This window comes from Sabethes cyaneus, chromosome 2, assembly GCF_943734655.1.
Source record: "Sabethes cyaneus chromosome 2, idSabCyanKW18_F2, whole genome shotgun sequence".
Taxonomy (NCBI): Eukaryota; Metazoa; Arthropoda; class Insecta; order Diptera; family Culicidae; genus Sabethes; species Sabethes cyaneus.
The window spans coordinates 197,909,250-197,932,718 of NC_071354.1; the positions used below are offsets into that span (position 1 = coordinate 197,909,250).

The following is a 23,469-nucleotide window of genomic DNA, read 5'->3' on the forward strand; positions in this document are numbered from 1 at the left end:
AAAAGAAAAATAAAAGCAAAAAAGACTCTGTTACCAGTTTTGATCGTCGAATCGTTCGGACTTCCACTTCTGTTCTGTGCAATGAGCTCATGTGTAATTGATCTACATTCTCGAGAATGTTACTTGATTGGAAATCTTGGCTTTCGTTTTGCAACAATCACGTGGGAGTGCACTAAGAAATATTTCGCCATCCTTTGGATCAAAGGGAAATGAAATTGGGTTAAAGCTTTGATCAGAGCTCAGTTATTATTATTCACATAACAATAAAACAAAGAAAAGCACAATATCCACTGGTTCACTTTTCATAAATTTTCTCAATCAAAATCAGTTGATGTTGGAACCTCCGTCACACTCAATCGCTTCCTCCTCGCACTTTCCCATTCACCTCTCCAATATTGATAGTGAAAACACAAACAAATTGAAAGCTGACCTTCAAATGCTTAAATGCGGTGTGAAAGATCTGCGGGTGCACGTGTGCGTGACAGAATTTGCAGCCACGGTAGAACACGTTTTCATAATACATCACCCCTTTACCCCCTGCGTCTGCGGTAACAGAGAACAGAGGTGCTGTCCGAGAACATCTTTGGCCTCAGCTCTATCGCAACCGCAAGCCATTACAACGGATCCCGTATTACGACGGTTTTTGATCCCAAGCTGTGTGGTGTAGAAATGTGTCGTGATGACCGTGCGCCAAGGGCACAACATTTGGCGCTGCATTGCTCATCTACCTATATCGATGGTTGCCTTCGCCGCGTCGGTTTGCCAAGCCAAGACAAAAATAGGCCCATGAAACGAAAATAGAACACGCTGTGACGGTGTTTTCAAATGAAATGGAATAAAATTCGTCTCAGGTTGGCGTCCGTCGTCCGATTTCAAGTTCAATCGTTCAGCCTTTCTTCAAACGTCTTGTTTGACCGTGCGACTCCATGAAATGCAAAATTGGTGGAGGCACACGTTTACTTGTTACAAAGCGACTTGGATTTTAGTTTGCAATCGCACTGCGCGGGTAACCACAGTTATCCGCTAGACACACGCATTGATGGTAACGATAGGCAACATGTTTATTGAATCTCTAAAAATACGCAAATGTTTTTTCCCATGTCTCAACCGAACTCACTCGCACATTACCAGGTTCCCATCCGGTCGTATCAGGCGTCGATGTTCTCTGGTGGTCAACCAGCAGCGAGCAACGGCATAGTTGATAAATATATGCGAACTGACAGCTACCACCATCGGTGCTTGACATCAACTTGTCGCGCTTTTCGCGGGGATAAAATTAGTTTGGTCGTCGAAGCATTATAAATGAGGTCACTTTTTACAACAGACCGATTCATAAATATATATGTATATTTTTTTTATTGTAGGTACAAGCTGCAAACTGTTCAGTGGAATTATACCCGAAAACGTAAAATTTATTATGAAATTTATTTATTTTTCCGACCGACATTGATGAGCTTGGACCAATTTGTCCTTTCCAAAGTCGGTTGTCGGTTGATTTTGTGCATGAAAAATCCGTGTAATTTTTTTATGTAGGTATATTTTTGCCATTTTTGTTGACTTGGCCTGCAACACCAAGACCGTGTACTGGACGCCAACCACCCAAAACCGGAGACGATGGTGCTTCTTGGTTTTGTATCAAACCGTTCACCCACATTCGTTTGCTGCCAGCAAATGGTGTGGGCGTTTTTTAAGTTGAATTGCTGTTTTTTTTTTGCACGAGGTTGACAAAATGCTGCAGTTTTTTTTTCGCAAACTGAATGTTTTAATAAAGTCACAACTTTCCAAGGATTATTATGGATTGGTTGATCCTTGACTCAGAAAACGCTGGTAGAAACATATCTTGATTTTACTTTTTGGCATTCTACAAATTGCCATCCAAATCCACGGCTGTATGACAGAAATAAAATTGATGAGTTTATCAGACACATACTGAATTAATACATTAATATTGTGTCGAAAACTTGTGTTTTTTCAGTCGTTCTCTATTATCGTGATCAACAATGGTTTAAAAACAGATAGATCGATGAATGTTATGGTATAATGTGCCGAATATGTCATGATTATTACTTATACGCTTTAAAGCTACGTTAAAAACTAACTATAAATTTTAAAATTTGTTTGTGGCATTACAAAATATGGCTATGCTTACCACCACAGCACTAACTGCAGCACAGTTCTTATAGGTAAAATTCAAATTGAGAAAGCAGACGCGGAGCGGATTGTACCAAAACTCATAACGACGGACGAAGACAGGTGGTCAGTTACATCAGGCTACATCTGGCGATGGTTAAACTCTACAATACGGAACGGTGATCAGAGAAGTAGAAGGAGGTTAATTACCCTATCTATAAAATAATTAAAAATAAATGGTGCGAATAAAACGTTATCTCAGATTGATTTCCTCTAGTTGTAGCTGGTATGAAGTAGGATTGGGTACAACCATCGCACCAGCGTCGTAGGAAGATCGTCTACAGGTTGCAAAATCTTTGGCCAGCGCCAGATTCACCAAAAGTACACAAAAACAAACCCGCTACATCCCATCTATTTGTCGAGCTTAAGACTTGGCTCATTAGTTGTAAATAGTATGGCGCAATTTGGAATCATTCCAAAAAATTCGGAACCAATTTAAAAAAAAGATATAGCTCAAAATGTAAACAAATCGAGTGTGAGCAATATTTCTCTAGACTAACTAGCATAGAGAAAGAAACCTTCACTTACAATTAGTTTGTTTACATTCTGCAGTTAGGCCTCACGATTGCTTCAAGTGATATCATACCATGGATCAACCACGGCGTTTATGCCATCGCAAAGTAACAGATCATACCGATCATACCGTGATGATTGGAATAGACCAACAGTCAACGTACCAGATCATCAAACAGAGTTGGCAGAAACACGGTCCATTACTGACCAGAGAATCCTACACCAAGGCAGCAAAGGATGGAGCAATCTGTCCAGGGAATTTCATCCCAGCTGCTGCTGGCCCGTCCGATTGCAAAGCCGTAAGGGGGTTCTGCATCAACCACCAACCAATAATCGCAAATATAGTTTTTCTTCGAATTTTCGCTTCGGCTTTCTGTCGCCTGCAGCAACCAGCAGACACTCCTGCAAAGCTTAACGAGCCAAGCAAGAACGGCCAGCTCAACAACTAGTGGGCAACCTGGGAGCCTACATCGCACTAATTAATTGTTATACGTAGTCCAAATCGAGCACATAAGGAGATCCAATTTTCTCCCATTACAGAGTTTATCCAACGCGATTCCGTGGCTGTCACTGTTCTCAATGAACACAGGATATAAAAACCTGGTCGTGACGTCTGCGTACTTCTTGGGGGACAAAAACCAGGCTCTGCCATCCGAAGATACTACGCTTGTGTGTGGTATTGCATGACCCTCAATGGTTCGAATTAGCTCGGATGTAAATAACAGGGGTGAGTATCTACTTGAATACTTGACTTCTAACTATATAAATGCATGCATTTTCCCAAGTCTTTCGACAAGATCCCGCACTTGTTAACAATCTAGAAAATGAAGAGCACTGGCCTATCTGAATGGATTACTAATATCTATTGTCGTATTCAACAGAACGCACTACTTGTGAAAATCTAAACGGAACCAAATCGTTCGTTTTCGATATTCCTTCTGGGGTCCCTCAAGGCAGCATTGTAGGACCGTTAATTTTTGAACTATTTGTAAACGATATCTGTGATAAACTGGAATCGGAAAAACTAAAATCTGAAAATCTTTCGCACTATCACCGCTTCTTCCGACAGCGATACTCTACAACGCGATGTGAATATCGTTTCGCATTGGTATCATATAAACGGAATGGAAATAAACATAACTAAATGTAGTGTAATCACTTTCTTCCGACAGCACAATCTTCTACATTTCACGTGTGTCATGAATGGAAATGAATTGAAACGTTCCAGTTCTGTCAAGGATTTGGGTGTTACAATTAACAGTAAGTTAATGTTCGATGAGCACATCAGTATAATAACGTCGAAAGCATATATGCTGTGCTTGGCTTTATTCGACGCAACGCTTCGGCTTTCAGTGATATATATGCTTTAAAATCGCTCTACTGTTCCCTAGTCCGCAGTATCTTGAAATATGCAGCATCAGTGTGAGCGCCGTTTCAAACAGGACAAATTAATAAAATTGAAAGCGTCCAACGTTCTTTTATCCATTTTACTCTACGTCTTGCGTTTGCCATCCTCTACGGCTTCCAGCCTACGAAAATCGGTGTCGATTGATGCAGTGTTACCAGGTCGACTGCCTATTTTCCCGCTGCCCAGAGGTTGATTTCCCGCTGAAATCCCGCTGTCTAGAGTCTATTTCCCGCTAGAAATCCCGCTGAATCAAAAGTCATATTATTCTTTCGTTTTTGGTGCAGAATAAAAAATAAAAAATATTCATTTCAGTGTAGGCTTGTATTTGAAATTAAGATGATCTGACATTGAGTGGTTGCGAATAAATGAACATTATGCAAATTGTTGCATTCATTTTGACGAGGTTTTTGGCTTCAGGAAACAGAAAAAGAAATATCTTGTTATCCCTCATATAATGAAAGTTTACTACGAAATTTCGCAAGAATTATAAGATTAAGGAGTCTAAGAACACATGCAAAAATTTCGAAAAAAGCTTTTAGCACAAATTTTTTTTCTGTGTCTAGCTACGATAAAAATCATGCAAAATTTCAGCAACGCTGGCAAATGGTTATGGGTTTTCGTGACAAAAGAAGATATGTTTCAATCTTCATAAGCACCCAAAAATCAAAAATATCTGTAAAGCGCATCGGTTCTTTGTTCTCGCTGATATTTTGTTTTAGGAAAAATGTTCGCAGGCTTGGCATTCACTCTTCGCTTCGATTTTGCTCTTCTGATTACTGCACCTCAGCCAAGCAGAATTTGAAAAAGGTGTGTATGGGACATTTGTAGAGGTAGTAATTATCTATAATATTGCCGAAGAAAGTAAAGTTTTATTTTTAGTATTTACGACGCTGTATGGCTGTAATGCCGTTGGTGGTAAAAGTGCGCTCTTTTTGCTACCAAGAGGGCAGCCTTATAGCGTCATAAATATAAAAGGCATAGTAATAGGCATAGCACTTCAGCAATATTGTAGATAATAACTAATGCTTCAAAAGCCCCATACATCACTTTTTCAAATTTTGCTTGGCTGAGATGCAGTAATCAAAACAGCAAAATCGAAGAGAAAAGTGTATGGCAAGCCTGATGTACCGATTTGTTTTGGATCTGTTATCACATAAATGCTGCGGTATATAGCAAATTATGATGTATATAGATACATAAGTGTTACTTTGTTTCCAATTCATGAATCAGTTAGATTTTGCCATTGACAACGTATTAGTTAGTGGAAAAATTAGGAATACGCAAAACGGATTGGTGTGGTGGTCTACTTTTTCAGAAAGTTCTAATGAGTATTTGTCAGAACTCATCCCATTCTAGGCAAAACCCACGGAGTTTTCTAATCAACAGAATATACTAAACCCTCTGCCAATGCATGAGCAGACATTAGAATGTCACTAAACGAAGTGTTTTGCTGTCAACCTTTATTTCAGCATTCTTCTGGCCTACCAAATATCGCTAACTCAAGATCCCGCTAAAATCCCGCTGAGTTATTTAAGAAAACCGCTAGATTCCCGCTAGCCGCTGTTTGGTTATTAAGTCCCGCTGTCCGATTTGAAATCCCGCTAAATCTAGCGGGAAAACCGCTGATCTGGCAGCGCAGTTGATAAGTCTGAATACGCTTGCCGAAAGACGACGAACAGAGAATAAACATATACGACCTTTTAATAGGAATAACCGACAACGGTAATCTCTTGGAACACATCCATATATACGTGTCTCGTCGAACTCTCCGGTCTCGAATGCTCCTATGGGCTCCAGCTCACCGAACCCTATATGGACAAAACAATCCCTTACATTCGTGCTGTAGACTATTTAATGAGGTGAATCAGAATTAGTCTGTCCTGCCCCTGTGCTGGAGACTGTAGAACAATAAATAAATAAACAATATAAGGAAAGACTCTGACTGTACTAACGCTAATAGACATCAAGCCAAGGACCTCAAGCTAGGTAGGGTTTCAATAGCAGTAGCTGCGATGATCAAAAACTGGTATGTCTCAGATAAACTCAATTTATAAGATCATTAACACAGCATTTTTGACGGACTTTTGCTGATGGACAGCCACGTGTAGCTACCTAAAAAGAGTGAACAAGTGATGGGGAAATTGGATCGGCACACGAGCTGTCTGTCACAAGCAAGGATAAAAGAAGAGCGGTTTCAATCTTACCGAGAGCTCGCCAAAATCAAAAACAAATACCAAATACCAAAAACATTGAACAACAAGTCGCAAAGTCGAGGGCGATACGAGCGGAACTTCCTTCTGGGAGCGGTCCACCACTACCAAGACAATGCAATTCTACAGCGTTGAGGGCGGAATGTGCGGCACATCCCTCTTAGAGTGCATTAACCATGCTGAGCAAGCTTTACTCTGGAACATATTTCGGAGATCTGGCCGAGAGTCAAGTAGGTGTTCATATACAAACAAAACCATGTCTAATGCATGAGAACGGTTTTCGGACAAACACGCGAGGCTGATCAAAGCTACTCTGGAGCGAGTGCTGTGGTAGGTGCTAATTTCGGAGGCACTATTGAGTCTTATTGAATTCTCGGGTCTACGACGGCAACCTGACACCAAATTAGAAACAAAAGCTAGGAGGATTGGGTTACAAATCAATGTGTGCAACAATCAAATATGTGGTAAGAAGAAGAGGCTCCAGAGGAACAACTAACGAACAGTGATTATTAACGGTGATTAGTTCATATATTTGGGATCTCTGGTCACCGCCAACGATAATACAAGTAAAGAGATTCAACGACGTATTCAAGCTGCCAGTATAGCGTACTTTTCCCTCCGCAAACTTGGTTATGTAAACACAATCAAGCAGATAAAGTGTCGCCTCCAAAGCAATAAAATCAAGCAAACAGGCATAATCGAGGAGAACGATCTTAACTGCCGACTGAGTAGCACTATTGGAAGATAAAAATTTGCAACCAGCGAGTCGCAAAACAAACCCAGTTGAAGTCAATTGTCACATGTAATGATCGATTTCACAGTAAAATTGATCCGCTGTGGTAACCGCTGTAACGGTAGGGTGAAGAAGACAAAACAACCGAGTACAGGCCGGAGTTCCAGAAGAGTGCTAAATACTTTGATCATACGGTAAAAGCTAGTTAATTCCGCGTTTGTCAAAGAAAAAAAATATATAAATTTTTGTGCAAATTTGTCGGTAAAAACAAATTTAAATTTGTTTGGAATATCCCTCCGAGCCGTTGCCAAGTAAAATTTTTGACCTGGTGTTTGCCCGAAGTCAGCCTTGACATAGGGTTCATCGTTCCTCAGAAGACACCCGTCGAACTTGGTTAGCACCCGGTCGTATAGATTTCGAGTACGGATGTTGGCCACACTATTCTGTTTTATGGTTCAGCTGTTTAGCTCGATACGACTTGATTGCTTCCCGGAGTCGAATTGTCCTCACCGTATTATGGGCAGTACCGAATTTTCTGGCCAAATCACGGTCCGACAGATTGGAATTCCTCTTGATGGTCTTTAAAATCTTAATCTTGAGACTGCCGAATCGTCGTCAATGTTTCCTTATACCGTTTGATAACGCACCATACGGTATTTATGGGCAATTTCATCTGTTTAGCTAGCCTAGATGCACACCACAATGGATTTTTCAAATATCTGTGCACAATTTTTTCCCTGCTTTCGGCTTCCATGTTGTTTGTATACAAAATACAGTCGGTTTACGGAATGTCAAAAATACATAGGTAAAACTAATAAAATTTCCAACCAGTGGGCGCCAAGAACTTCCAAGAGTCCAAGAGTCCACCAAGAGCTCACAATATGAGCAAAAGTTTGTTCCAATTCTAAATGAAGCAAGCTTTGGTTTAAATTTTCTGCAGAAGCCACCAAAGAAAAGACGATACGGGGTTCTAACGCTTTGAAAAAGATGTCAAATACATCGAAATGTCTGCCATAGAGAAGGTAAGATGTCGATTTGCCGAAAAAACAAAAGTGCTATAAACAAACACCAAACTGTTCGAATACTTGTTGTAATAAAAGATTGATTTTATCCGTGCGGAATCCAGAGATATTCACTTTTACATTGGTAAAACTAAGGTAAAATGTCGTTTAATGGACCAACACATCAACAAACAACCATGTACTGTAAACATATACTCTATCATTGGATTACTCATGAAAATAGTTGCTTGATGGCAGAAAAAGACCAAATTTATCCCAGCGGAATCCAGAGATATGGACTGATGTAAATTTCATATCCTGAAAACTAGAATAAAATGCTCTTCTTTGGCAAAAACTCCTAGTACATAATAGATGCGCGCCGTGAACAAACATCGCATCATTGGCATGCTTATAAAAATATCTTTCTTTTGGTATCAAAAGATTGAATCTAGCTCAGCAGTATTTTCCCACTATTGTGCAGTTACAGTGCAAACAACAATGTTATTTCAGCGATATCTTATTTAACTATTTATTAGTATAAGTTTTTCCACCAAATAAACCCAATGGGCACGAAAGTCCGTTCGATCCGGATTTTTCTATATCTGCCATATTTTGCTGTATAACAGTGAATATTTTATAACAAGCCATAAACAGTTAATTTGTCTAATAAGTTGAATGAACAAAACTGATTACATTTTTATCCTTTCGATTTTTATTGCAGATTGTACATCAAGCATCCTTCTCCGGTAATCGTTTGGTAAGTCGCATTTCGTATCCGCCTAAATGTATGCTTTTTATATGCTATTGAAAGCTTGTACCTATTTTTCGGTTAGGTTTTCTGCTGATGCAACTTCTCTTTATCATTGACCAGTTGGTTCAAGAGAAAATAGAATCAACCTCAGATATACTTGTAAAATGAAAATAACTTGGAGTTAAATTTTCTACAATTTGAATTGAATTACCTGGGAGGTACAGATAGAAATAGCACCCGTATTTCATTCCATGTATTCGCTAGTAACAAATATTTGAGCATATACCGGATTTACAAGAACATTATTCGACTTTGCTTCGAAGATGGCGAAAAGAAATACTATTCCACGCGGTAATGCAACCAATGATAGTTGCGGGGGCGGTGGAACTTTCGTGAACTCGAACAACCGATAAATTTAATAAATCTCAACTTCCTAATAGAGCCGCAAGTTAGTGCGCTCTGCAGTATTTCGTTATAGTAGGACCTACACTGCGCTGCGGTGGTGGGTTGGGCTTGGAAAGAAAATTGCTTGGAATGCGCTGTGTAAGAAAAACGAAGCGAGTCGCGAAATGTGGGGGGGGGGGAGGTGGGGTTCTAACTTTGTGGCTTCTATACCTCTGCCTTTTAGATAGAGAGAGTCTTGTTTCCGTGCTTCAACCAACCACCCGGCGACTGACTGAAAAGCAGCGAGTGGCTTTCGCTTGCTTTCCAGCAGAAATAATATATTCAAATATAATTAGTTTCTAGCCCGAGGCAAATTCGGAGGAGGGTGGAAGCTTTTCCCTTGCGAAGTTTTCGAACCCTCCGTGCTCTATCCAATAAATATTGTTCGTTATACGCTTCTAACGCTAATCCCTACAGCTGCAGCCATTGCGCGATGTGGAACGAGTGGCTTCTTGAAGCGAAAGGATTCTTTTCCGTGCAGAGAGTCATCTTCCTCGATGGCGGCGTGGAGGACAGGCTAGGAGGATTTGAGTACCGCGCTTTTCTGCTTGTTTGGAAAGGGTTGTAATTTTGCTCCACTCCCCGAGAGCTATGCTAATATCATGCAGTGTTTCTGCTGCTTCGACCGACCGAGCCGGTGACGGTTGTTAATACTTTGAAGAATACACTTTCTCTCTCTACAGATCCTGTTGGCACTTCTTATGCTAAATACGATTTTGCCTGTGTACTAAACTTTCGAGTGCATACACCAACGTCGTAGTCGTCGAGTGTTCGGCATACACAATCTTCCGCTGGGAAACCGTTGCTTGGGTGGGTTCTTCAGGTGGATTTAGCGAAGTCGAAGTGACAATTCATCTGCGCATAAATTTTCGTTGTTAGAAGGGAGGTACACCGTAGGCGTCAATGGTTTTCTCAAATTATTATTAGATTTTTGAATATATGGCAAAAATATGCACAAAATTGGAAGTGAATAGAAGTGCCATTTTCTAAAAATCATGAGCAATGTTACATTTCCTGCAAAATTTAGAGCAAGTCTGTTTTCCACGTGCCACAGCGTAATGTTGACTTTACAACATCCTCGCACATCAACCGGAAGGGGTTGACAAAACATCCTCAGCACGCGTCCATAGTTCTCATCTCTAATTTCCACTCCCTTTGTTGAATTGACAGGAACGGAGTTGGTTTTGGCTCGTGGCTGATCTTCAACCAGTTGGTGGTACCTACATCGTCGATGGCATCGCCATGGGTTGAGAAAAATAAGACTTCCTTCATCTTGCAGCTTCTACTGAAGAAGGCATAATTTATCTTTCCGGCTAACCCTCGAGGGTGCAATTCTGCTTTATATAGTCGTGTGCGTATGTGTGTGTGCCTATGTTTCCGATAGTGATTTTATCCTCGGTATTGTCTAACTTCGTATTCACGATAAGATTTAAGAAGCTTTGTTAAGTCCGTAGAGAATAATCCTTTGAAGTTTGCGTAATATTATCGTTTTGATAATTTTAAACTAGTAATAGTAATTTTTATGGTTGTAAAACGTCTACTATCTTCTATTTTCAACAGTTTTTGCTTAAAAAACTTGTTTCGTTTTCTCTAAACTCGGGTGGATAAACTGCACAATCAAACATTTAATTGCGACCCATAGTGCTATTATTATCAGCCATCTTTTTGCGTACCGGAAAATCCACGATGCGCTGGTGTTTGTGATACAATTAGGGGAACTTTAATGTTTTATTTTTACGCACGGCAGGAGGTGGAGGCTGCGCGTGGCAAATAAGCGGAAACAGTCGACAAAAATGGACACTTTATTTCTGTCTGTTTAATCGACACTTGATAATATAGCAAAATTTTCAGAAAAGGTACCAAATTCCACACACGTTCAACTCACAGTGTGTTGTGCACTTAACCTCTATTTGCATCAAACACATTCCTTCACAAATGCGCGCATAAACTTCAAACCACAATACAGCACCACTAGAAGGACTGCTTTTTAAGATTCTGTTTTTTTGTTTTTGTAGGAATTCAAGCCAATTTCACCAAAAACCTCACTAAAAGTCAAACATTTGCCCGTTAGTTTTAGAGCAAAATGGTGTTCAAATGGTTCGCTGTTTGAGCTTTTACGACTACACTCGATGGGGACGATCTCCCATCTTCCTACACAAAAATGAGGGCACAGGATTTAATCACACTTTACACACACGCATCACGTAAGCTAGTCGCACTTTACGTATGTGATGATTCGTGCTAGATGAGATGGTATGGCAGATGAGTGCCCAATTACCTGATTGGTAATCGCTTCGTTGGCTTCGTCGTAGTTTGGAGCCGCCGGTGGATAGGGAGTCTTGGGTAGCTGATAGGCTCCGCTTGCATCCAGCTTGGGGAAGACGGTGTGAGGCAAAGTTTCCATCGGATGTTCCAGCGCAACTGCATAGGCGTGAGGTCCGTGCGGAAGTGGCGATGCAACCCTAAAATAAATTTAATATCAATTACCGGGAATCTATCAATTTGCCACCACCCCGTCAAACAAACCTTGGCAACAGCGGAGTCGGATCCGGCGGTGGGAAATTCAGATGTGGCTGCGGTTTCTGCTGTGCTTGCGGTTGAGCCGGTGGCGGAATGGGGCTGAGTGCTGGACTGTATGGGGCCGGAGCGCCGACACCGTTCGGCTGGTGGGCACTCTGGTGCAGGGCAATCTGGTCATCGCGACGGATAGTAATTTTGATCTCATTGCCTGCGTTGCGGAAAAGGTTCTGCGCGTCGCTGTGGGTCAGGTCACGGGCATCGTACTGGTCAATTTTTGTGATTATATCGCCTCGCAGCAGTTCCCTCTGTGCTGGACTGTTGACCTGAACCTGGGAAGGGAGAAAGAAAGCGGGCAGCGCCGTCAGTTACCTTTTTCTAGTAGTGCGGGGAAGGAAGCACATTTTGGGACAATATGTAAGGTAAATAGATAATACGTTTTCCCACGGAACCTGTTTCTTAAGAGGTTGGTAAGGGATTGTGCTTATGTTGCTCAATCGTGTTGCGAAAAAGGTTGGAACAAGTTTGGAAACTTTTGACAACGACAGAGTTCCAATTAAACCAGTTTTTAGGTAAAAAATCTCACGGTTCTACATCAGGATAAAAGTATTAATAACACTGTATATTGGGTAGCGCTTGTCTACATTGAATTACAAATGCCTAAATTTTTCAATGCGTTGGTCGATTTGTTTCTATTTTTGTATTAAATTTTTAGTTCTTACTTAATTTCAGTTATAAAAATTACAATTATATTCTCGCACTAGAATGACAATTTTGAATATTATGTCATAAAAAATCCATTTGAACTACTCTTCTCAAACACGCTTTACATTATCGTTATTGTATGGCGATTTTTCAAAATATTCCACAACGAGTTCACGAGTTAAAAAATTGTATTTGCTTCTACTGTAGCTTTGTGGGTAAATATTCTTATTTGGAGAATATGTTGCTTAATAAATTTAAATTTTGGGCAAAATTTCCGTGAGCTCGGTGGGTTAACTTCTTTTGGTACAACAATAACATTGTTATCTCTCTACTACTTTACTCTAACACTGGCCGCGCGTAGTGGCAGAATGTCAGATCCGTTCCGTGAAACAACAGGAAGCAGGCACTTTTTGAGGCAATGGTCTTGATAGATTTGTCTCTTGATGGTACCCGTCGCTATATACAGCTGGTTAATTTTGTCGCACCCACAGTCTGTCAATCCAAGAACTTTTTGGAAATTAAATAAAAAGAAAACTTATCCAATTTAAGTTTACTATGTATATTTTATTGTTGACAGATACGTATTTCGCCTTTCTGAGTTTGAAAACAGACACTGAGGAAGCCTGCAAGTCGTAGGCGAAATACGTATCTGTCAAGAATAAAATATACATAGTAGAATTAAATTGGATACATTTATTTAATTTCCAGGTTTCGTATTCTACTAAGACGCTCCAAAAACTTCAGTCAAAAACTTTTTGCCGAATTTGTCCATGGTTCATCCTTACTTCCTAAAATACGACCGACCGTGATGTGGCACCATAAAACTCTTGCTTTGTGCCTATCTTGATGTAAGCCTCGGGTCCGCCTGCCACTCTCGGTACAGTTTCCAGGTGCGAAATTTGAGCGCCGGATTTTGTTTGTCGTTGCGGTTCGGTCCCTTCCGGATGTGCCTTTAAGATGTGACACTTAGAAACCATAAAGTTTCATCGTTTGTAGGACTAAGATGGAATCCGCCTACTTCACCGCATTGCGAATCGAAAGCTTTGGTCGAAGCTTGAACAGACTTTACCCCTTCGACGACTGATCTGCCGTCGGTTTTCTATGGCAGTATAGCGCCGATGGGTCGTCTGGGTTTTCTTGAATAATTTCACCATCCAGGACATCGACAGTAGAATTTTCCGCGAGGGCGCGCATAGTTTTTTGTCGGATTTGCTGCTGCTCCCATGCTATCTTGATAACTACCTAACAAATTGCAATGAAATTTTGCAAACGTAAACATTACACTCTTAGCGAGTTTCAATGAAAATTTAATCAATTTTTACCCTCACGTTAATAAGTTGTAAATGTGCCTCATTTTTTTGAGTACAGTTTATAGTCAGACTCTACTGTTTACGGTTTGGGAAGTTGAGAAATCGTGAAAAAATTGTCTTCAAAGATTTCAACTAAATTTTCGAAAGCAAGAAATATCAATTCACTTCCGCCGGTGCACACGTTTGTCTGGAGCAGCACTGACAACGATCGAAAATTATAATTTCGTTTCAAAATTGTGTGTAATTAAAGTGTACTTAATCATATTTTAGTTTAAATGAATGTTGAGCCGACATATATGCTTCTTTTGAAGGTTTGTTACTATTGTACTAATGTCTTTTGTGCGATTTTTGTCGCTTTTTGACGATTTTTTTGCATCTTTTTATCATCTAATTGCTGTCTTTTCGTCGTTCTTTTGTCGTCTTATTGCTGCCTTTTCGAAGCCTTTTGTTATATCTCTCTTAAATTTTCGTTGTCTTTTGGTCGTTTGTTGACATCAGCCTTTGGCATTTTTTGTAGATTGTATAAAACAGGCGCCAATTTTTTTGCCGTTTTATCATCTATTTTGTTACTGTTTTGACGTTTTTAAGTCGTCATTTTGTTCATTTTTTGTCATCTTTCCATTGTATTTTTTCGGCATTTTACCATGTTTGTTGTAAAAAGAGTGTTGTATTTTTACTACCTTTTCGTCGTTTTTTCATTAACGTTCTATCGTATATTCGTCATACTTGCGTTGTCTTTTTGGCATGTTTTGCCACCTTTTTAACGCTACGTCTTTTTGCCATTGTTCTGGCGTTTTTCCGTCGCTTTATTTTTATCTTTCTTTTATCGCAGTTTTGTCGCCGTTTCGTCAAGTTTTTATTGCCGGTTTATTGTCATCTCTCAATTGCCTTGTTGTATTTTTTAAAGGTTTAAGCGTTCAACTTTTGAACAATATTTTTTAATTATAACGCAAAAAAGTAAAGTAATTAACACGAATTAGACAAGAATTTCACTTTCACCTACTTGGTTATAAGGAACAGCCTTTCTCGCTTCACATTATTAAAGGAATTTGAAATTTTATCTGTTATTTATTTTTTATTTATTTATTTATTTCGTCAACCGATGTAGACTAGTATAATATATACAATTTTCTCATATAAAAGTCTTATAATTAAATGAAGATTAAAAAGTGTACTTATTCTTTTGTATCGTTCGCTACGCGTTACGATTACGTGTCGACTGAAAGTGATGTTTAAGTCTATGCCGAGACATTGTAAAGTTAATGGTTTCGCAGTATTGATTGTACGAGGCCGTCATACGATTTAATGGACTGAATTTTGCATAATTTGTGCGATAATGGTTTATGGCAAATAAATTTCGATTACGAAGTTGCCGAGTAGGTGTATAAAAGTTCAGTTTTGATAAAAGTGTTGCTGAGTCAATATGCTGCGAAACGATATCGTTTACAAATAAGACCATTGCATATTTACGACGCTCTTTTAATGATTGTATATTTATAAGCATGCAGCGTGCTTCGTATGATGGAAGAGGAAACGTTGTCCAACCTAATTTACGAAGGGCATATAAGAGAAATTGTTTTTGTACTGATTCTATTCTCTCTTCGTGCGTGATGGAAAAAGGTGACCATACAATGTTGCAGTATTCCAGCATTGACCTCACATAGGCAATATATAATGTTTTGATTGTGTATGGATCCAAAAAATTGTAGCTAAAACGTTTAATGAAACCTAGCATGTTATTTGGCTTGTGTATTATTGCGTTATAATGGTCGATAAAATTTAGCTTGGAGTCTAAGATAATTCCTAAATCCCTAACTTTTTCACATTTTTCTACAGTTTGATTTCCTAATCTGATTGAGACCTCTGGTGTAGTTCTTTTTCTGGTAAATGTTATTAGATTGCATTTTTTTATATTAAGTTCTAATAGGCTTTTTTTACACCATGTGTGGAATATGTGTATTTCATTCTGGAATACATTGATGTCTTCTTCATTTCTTACTTCCAAAAAGAGCTTCATGTCATCGGCATATATTAGCACTTTAAGTTTCTTGAGAATGAAGGAAATGTCATTTACATACAGAATAAAAAGAAGAGGTCCCAAATGAGAGCCTTGAGGGACCCCAGAAGTGACTTGAATTGGATTCGAGTTCTTTCCGTTAAATTTAATTATTTGTTGGCGATTAGATAAATACGATTCAAGCCATTTCCGGAGCCCTGGTTGAATTCCAATTTTTTGCAATTTGAAAAGCAGCATTGGTATGTCAATGCGATCAAATGCTTTGCTAAAGTCCGTATAAAGTGCTTCTACATGCTTTCCATTATCCATTGCATTCAATGAATAGTCAATAAATTCCAGTAAATTTGTCGTAGTCGAGCGTCCTTTGAAGAAACCGTGTTGCATTTCTGTAATTCTGTTTTTAATTTGCAGGAATAATTTTTCATTAATAATTGCTTCGAAAAGTTTTGGAATGCAAGAGATTATGGCAATATCACGATAATTACGTACGTCAGATTTCCTACCTGATTTAAAGACAGGTACTAGAAAAGAGCTTTTCCATATTTTTGGAAAGATTCCGGATTCCAGTGATAAGTTAGGCGTGGTACACAAATTACGTAACGCTTGGCATAACCCACCCATTAAATTACGTAACGTTAACCAAACCTCCCCCCCGTACATCAACATTCAATAAAATCGGCTTGAACCGCATATTCTTTATTAATTTTTAAGAAATTCAACCAAATTAGCAAGATTAGCAAATTAGCATATTAAAAACCACAATCAGGCATCGGCCCATGTTAAGGTGAAACGGCACTGAATCTGAACATGGCCGGAAAAATGGCGCCCATGTGAGACAATATCCTCACACAGGCGCCATCTTTCCGGCCATGTTTGGATTCAGTACCGTTTCACCTGCCGAAATGGTAAAAAAGCATAGCCATGGGTATAAACGTCCTGTTGAGAACTTGACCATTCTTTATCGACAGACTTGGCAGACGGCTATTAGAGAACAGGACAATTACGGGGCTAGTGCAACGATCCTACTGGCTCTATAGCAGCACTTTCCAGCCGAGATTCGAACATACGACGGCTTGTTAGGCCAGCATCGTACCCCGGAGCAAAGTGGGTAGTCTGAAATGGTCTTCAGCCGTAATAACTGGAAATTTAGTAAGATTATCTTTAGTAGCTGCAAACCATAATTTTGTATCATAATTTCCATTAGTATAAACCGATTCACTGTTTTCTACCTCCAACAAGTCCTTTCCTCATTTGGCAACTGCCTTTTTGGTATTCATAAATTTGTTACGTAACTATTCTCATGACTCCCCCTCCCCCCTATGTAACAACAAGTAACGCTAACTCGACCCCCCTCCCTCCCCTCTAAGCGTTACGTAATTTGTGTACGAAGCCTTAAAAAGCCAAAACAAAGGAGCTGTAAACTCCATTGCAAGAAAGCCAAAACAAAGAAGCTGTAAACTCTCACTGCAGAACTCATATTGCGAACTGTCAAAATGTATGAAAAAAATAGAAACGCAAATATTTTTTCCGTACTCCAACCAGAAAGATATCAGTATTACTATTATGTATTATTTTCTACGGTCAGTGAGCGAAAGTCTGAAAGTGAGAAAGTTCTGCCATCAACGCATATAGTGGTCCCAAGTAACCAGTAAGCACTTAACACTAGTCCTTGGACAACATTATATAAGCATACAGAACTATGATTAAAAGCATATTTTTCTTTATATACTTCTTTAGAACTCACATAATGCTAAAAAGGCGAAACAGCGGGTTATTAAAATGCTACACCGCAAGCATCAAATCAGTGTTTGTTTGAGGCTTAATCGAAATGTCATTTTGTCTACATTATCGACGTATCGAAAAAGTATCGACGGCATATCGTTTGCTTGATATGGAAAATAAAAATAGATTCGGTCGGGATTTAAAAAACTAAAAAAGCAAGCGATTTTTTTTTGCTGCATCTCAAGGGGAGCAGGATAAACAGAACCATTTTTTGAAATGCTGGATAATGTTACCACCTAGACAGGGCTCAAACCGGGAGTTAGTCATGCAACCTCATTCGTTTCCTTGCACCTTTGCTATCTGAACCATAGCGGATGTGATTGAGTGAGTTGAAATTAGTCGTATTTAAATCTTGGTGATATTCCCTCTCATATCATAGTTACTTGTCCTGCATTACCAATAGGGTAGAAAAAGACGGCATTCGTTAGGTGGAAGAGGACACGAATAGTGGCCGTAGAATAGCAAAATAAGAAGTCAAGTACAAGCCGTTTATCAACACTTACGGCTCATTTTAATGCAATTGACTAAATGCATTATATTGTTACGTTATATGCGCATATATTGCTTTCTTTAATGCTGATTTATGTTAATGCTTCTATGCATCAACAATGTTATTATACGTTTTATAAGCATTAAGATTGCTAATATACTTGTATATATATATATACTAATATTAATGCTTGTGGTTACTTGGGGTGAAGAATTATATCCACCGTCAAAGTGAAAAATGCAAGTTCGTATTAACTACTGACTGTGCGTGATTTCGCGAAATTTTGAGTTTACCGAAGTTTACCCTATATTTTATGGAAGATCACCATTAAACTACAGTTAATGCTATGGTAAATTTCGTCCAGTTTCGTTAGAATTCTGTAAACACTACATTTCGCGAAGTCTCATACAACCTTAGTGTTAACAGGATCGTAGTATTAACGTATATTTTCCTTTTTTAATTCACTGCCCATTACAGCAAAGCCTTATTACTGTTACTTTCCTTCTTACTCTCAGAAGAACTCTATTAGAAATTTTATATCGTTCAACCCTCCGTTGCTCGCGCTGTTATATTTTATACAACGCCTGTGAACCGTTAACTTTATTTCGGTATATCTTGGGATTGCAGCAATAAAGAAAATGATTCTTTTCAGCAAAGTTGATCCACAGACCAAGATCTTTCAAACGGTGGAAAAAGTTTCATAAGTTTTTCACCAAGTGGCATTAGTATTCGAGTGAATTCTGTTAGGTTTAAGCATGCCTATAAATTGAAGTTGGCGCGAGTAACGGAAGGTTAAGACCCAAGGATTATTGTTCACTACTAGTAGCGTACTCGTGATTTTTGAAAGTGAAAGAAGCTCAACCTTTTCGTAAAGTTTATGAAAATAGATATGAGCACTTAATCAACAAGTCCGTAGAAAATTTCTGAATCCGTAGAACTATGGATAAACCCGTAGATCTGAGAGTGCTTGAGAAGTTGATATATTGTGGAGAAAACGACTACAAAGAAGTCAAGCTTTTAAAAGCGAGAACAAATTAATTTGCTATTCCCCTACCAAACGTTAGTTTGCAGCTGCAGTGGCAAAAAAACAAACTGAAATCTGCGCTAATAACGCACCCCGTTTTCTTAGTAACTGTACTGAAAATGAGAAAAAAAAACGGGTCATGGCGAGACATTTGGCAATTTGGCAATGGCACGCGATTGAAAATCAATCATTTTCCTTCACTGGAGTCGATGCGTGAAAGATTGTCTGATTATTTGGTACAAACATTATGAAAAATGATGACGTTCGCATTTTTAGATCTTTTGGAATGATTTCGTGAGGGTTAGTTAGTTATACGGCAAAAAAACAAAAGGTCCCATACTGCTGCCTTGAGGAACGCCAGGTTTATCGATGAACACCGATGAAAAACAGTGTCAAATTTTCAAACGTAGTGCTCTACCGCTGAATTATGAGTACGATCATTCAATAATTTGATGGAAAGCAACCGGTCGAGATAGTTTCCACGCAAACAATTGCGTGGTCAATTCGACCGAATGCTGTATCCCAATCAGTGTAAATGACATCAACTTGTTTCTTGACTTCCTGTTGCAAAATACACATCGTTGTGAAAGACAATAAATTAGTAAAGACAGATCGACTAGGGATGAAACCTTCTGATGAGCAGTTGAAATGTATTAAAAAGAAGTAATCCTATTTTTGCGCAGTTCGATAAATAGATCGACAAGATCAGATCAGATAGATCACAATAATTCTTTCGATTTATGTCGAATACTTGATGGTAAGGAAAATTTCGTCGTAGTAAAGTTCTCTAAATTATGAGGGAATTCAGAAATAAGTAGGGTTGTGTTCCACACACCAGATGGTTCATGTAGAACTATATAAGGCGCTAAAACCTTGAATGTTAATGCAAACCCGTTTCGTTACAGAAGCCAGTCTTCATCAATAAGTGAGCAAGCTCGAAGCGTAGTAGATTAAGCAGGAGGATATCACTTTACAATAGTTCAAAATAATAGCAGTAGAAAAAAAAATTTAAACAATCGGCACTCTTGTCTTTTGTTCATGTTTGTTAGTTTCTGTGTAATTTTATACACATACTAAATAAGATTAGCTGTCTGCCGTATTTCTAGGAGGTGAGCTCTTTTATTTTGCCGAAAAAGAACAGTTTTGCCAATGTCAAATGCGGGACATGTAAGAATCGAAATACCATTCCGTATTCATTCCATTAAACAACCGGAGACGGACACTGCTCACTTTCCAAAAAAGAGTTTACGTCTTGACCGCGTACTAATTTAGATACAAGTGAAAAATAACACTTGGGTGGTAGAATAACTAAAACTGCCGTAGCGATGTCCGGCAACAGACTGCCTGTTTCTGTCGCACTGACTGAGTAGATAACAGTTTATCTTCTCGGCGGCAGAAACAAAGAGCAGTCATATAACAACCGTCATATATAACCGTCGCAAAAGAATGTGTGATGCGCATACGGGATGATAGATTCGAGAAAATAGTAACAAAATCAGGTATTCGACTACCTGAAATAATGGGTGGCGGTAGTTTAGTTAGTAACACAGTCGAGTACCAATCGAAAGATCGTGGGTGCGAACTCCACCGGCCATTGCATAACCCGAAATATTTTTGCTCTATATCGAAATTTTCCAGTTCGCTCAATTAATCATTCTTCGCATCAGACATTCCTCCGTTCACAAAAAAGAGAAATACAGTCATGGTAGCGCATAGTGTCATATACAAGTACATGAAAAAATCTAAATAACTGAAACTTTTTAACCTTTTAATAGAGATAATTTGCATATGAAACTTTTGTGAAGTGAATATTTTACGAATTCCGTATAGTAACAGAATTGAACTAAAAAAATCTCTCATTTACTCATATTTGAGACACTACTATGACGTTCAAAAACTCTTGAAGTTTTAGGCATTTTAGTATAAGTTTTCTTTTTGCAGGCTTTTGAATTGTCATTTTTACTAGTTCTTGCATCAACTTGCAAAGCTCAACTTCACTTTCACTACACAGCAAAAGTGTAAATCATAAGTAATAGGGTAAATGATTTTGAAATGGACCTAGTCGAATTCTGATCTTGAATGGACCTATTTTTAAATAACAATTTTAGGATATAATTATCAAGTCTTTGTACTGTATTTAGTTTTTATGTTTATCTTTAATCATTTCTGAACGTAAATATACTAAAATTAAATTAAAATCATAGCCAAAACCACTTTACTGCCGCTTATTTAAAAGTAGCTGGTTTTCAGCGTTTTGGCAGTCACCATAGAGCATTTTCAAACTGTTACTACCCGGAACCCTTCTGGTTTGAAATAAAACAATACTCTTAAAATGATGCTAAAATATGTGTAATTTCAATTTAGGTATTTAAAAGTTCAGTAAAACCAGTAAAATCTTCAAATTCCTTAAAAATGTTAACCCCCTTTTTTGATCTTGAATGGACCTAGTATTGATTTTAGAATGGACCTAGTTTTGCGCTCCGAGACATCACTGGCGGTAGCTATCATTGCCTACCACTAATGAACACGCCGTTGTATATTCCATAAAACTGTTTGTTGTCACTATAGTATCTCCGTTTATAATTAATCTATAAGCACGGGATATTGAAAGTAGGCTTGATTTATAGCCTAAATAAAAACTTAATTATATTGATAAAACTAACTATCACTCATCCTTTTTCGTAGTTGCTTCATAGTGTTTGTACATTGTAGCCTCTAGTTTTGAAACTAAAAAGTCTTCCTAATTAGTTAGCTAACATATGTCATTTTATGCTTAAAACAATATAAACTTAATTTATTCTCAGTATTGTACAAAAATTTTAACCATCATTGATTAAAAGATAAGATGGATCAAAAGATAAGAGTGATACTAACTGCCTTCTGTTAAGGGGGCATAGTACCTTTTCAATTTTTTAAAATCTAAATATTTTTATTGATTATTTCGAAAGATTAACATTTTGACCATATGTGTTTGAAGTCGTTTGCATGAATTCCTAATATTGACAAAGTTACAGCTATTTGTACCGCGCATGTCTGGAGCGATTAAGCAACGAGTAAAAACTTCATCGTCGTTTTTCTCGAAACCAGGTTTTGAAAGTCAGTACCATAAATATCTCAAGAACGGCTCAAGCAATTCTTATGATTCTTTTTTTGTTTGAAAGTCAACAAAATTATCTAGTGTTTGACCCATCCTTTTCTTGATATTGTAATTTTTGAATTTTTTAGAAATGTTTAAAGTCAATTTTTTCGCTTAAAAACCATACTTTTATGTTTCAATGTCCGCCATTTTGTTATGTGTTCGAATTCTAAAAAAGGATGGATCAAACACGAGATAATTTAATGTTCTTTCATGTCGTTTTGGAATTTTTCAATTCGGATAAACCCCCCAGCGCCAATCCATGGTACCGCAATTCATGGTTTTTTTGAACGACTATCTTCAAGGAGCCGTAGGGGCAAGGGGAAGAGGTTCCCTTATGAAAACAAAATTGCAAATATTAGTATAAAATGCAATGTTTCGAATGCAAAAAAACCCGATTCAATTTGCCTTTCGCGTTATCGAGAAAAAATTATTTGAAATTAGGCAAAAAATATGGTGTAAAACGTACTATGCCCCTTAAAAAAGAGCTATTTTTGCTTCATTTGCATTTGCATTTAGCACAAAACCAGTTACACTTAAATTTTTCAATTGAATTTTACGTATTTGTTTTAGCACGAAGCAAAAGTGTAATCTATATAATCTATATAAGTAATCTATATAAGTAGAGTAAAATTTTCCCAATTTGTTCGCCCTATGTAAAAAAAAATCCCAATTTATGCTAAACGGGACAATTCTTGTATCATTAAAAGTAATGCACAGAAGAATGAAACAAGTTATTTGAGAATACAATTCTGAAGATTTATATATAGCTTTATTGTATAGGAAACTCTAATATTGGAACTTCGAATTGAGTTACGAAACTAATATTCCAAACTCTATTTAAAGTGGTTATCCCTGCTTAACTATCTACAGGCAACATCGTAAAAATGGTTGGAATCAAAATTTTTTTCATGGACAAATAACGTCCTGTATTTTCCATATAAATACAGCAAAAAGTTTTGCTGTAAGTTTAAGTTTTGACAAAACTCAGATGAGAAATAGTTTAAACACGTTAATCAAGCATATACCAAAGCTTCAAAACACATTTAGCGCGCTGACCGAAAACCCTAAGGCCAATAAAATTCAACCGGATCCTGTAGTCACAAAATCAGACTCGTCTGAGTAAAAAGAAGCAGCTACTTCTGATGGTTAAGAACGCCAACTTCCTCACCCTCGTGAAACTTTGTGATGCCCAACCGCCCTACAAAATTACCCGGTTTGGCAATAAAATCATCTGT

The 23,469-nt window shown here is 38.2% G+C and overlaps 1 protein-coding gene across 1 annotated transcript in view; it reads right to left on the reverse strand.

Annotated features, from left to right (window-relative positions):
• The window catches only part of LOC128734164 (bromodomain-containing protein 4), a 70,192-nt gene that overhangs the window by 31,919 nt on the left and 14,804 nt on the right, over window positions 1-23,469 (reverse strand). Inside the window, exons 2-3 of the mRNA XM_053828207.1 lie at window positions 11,777-12,099; window positions 11,529-11,712 (exon numbers count right to left, since the gene is read on the reverse strand). Coding sequence (XP_053684182.1) covers window positions 11,529-11,712; window positions 11,777-12,099 — 507 coding nt within the window. The remainder of the gene's footprint in view (window positions 1-11,528; window positions 11,713-11,776; window positions 12,100-23,469) is intronic.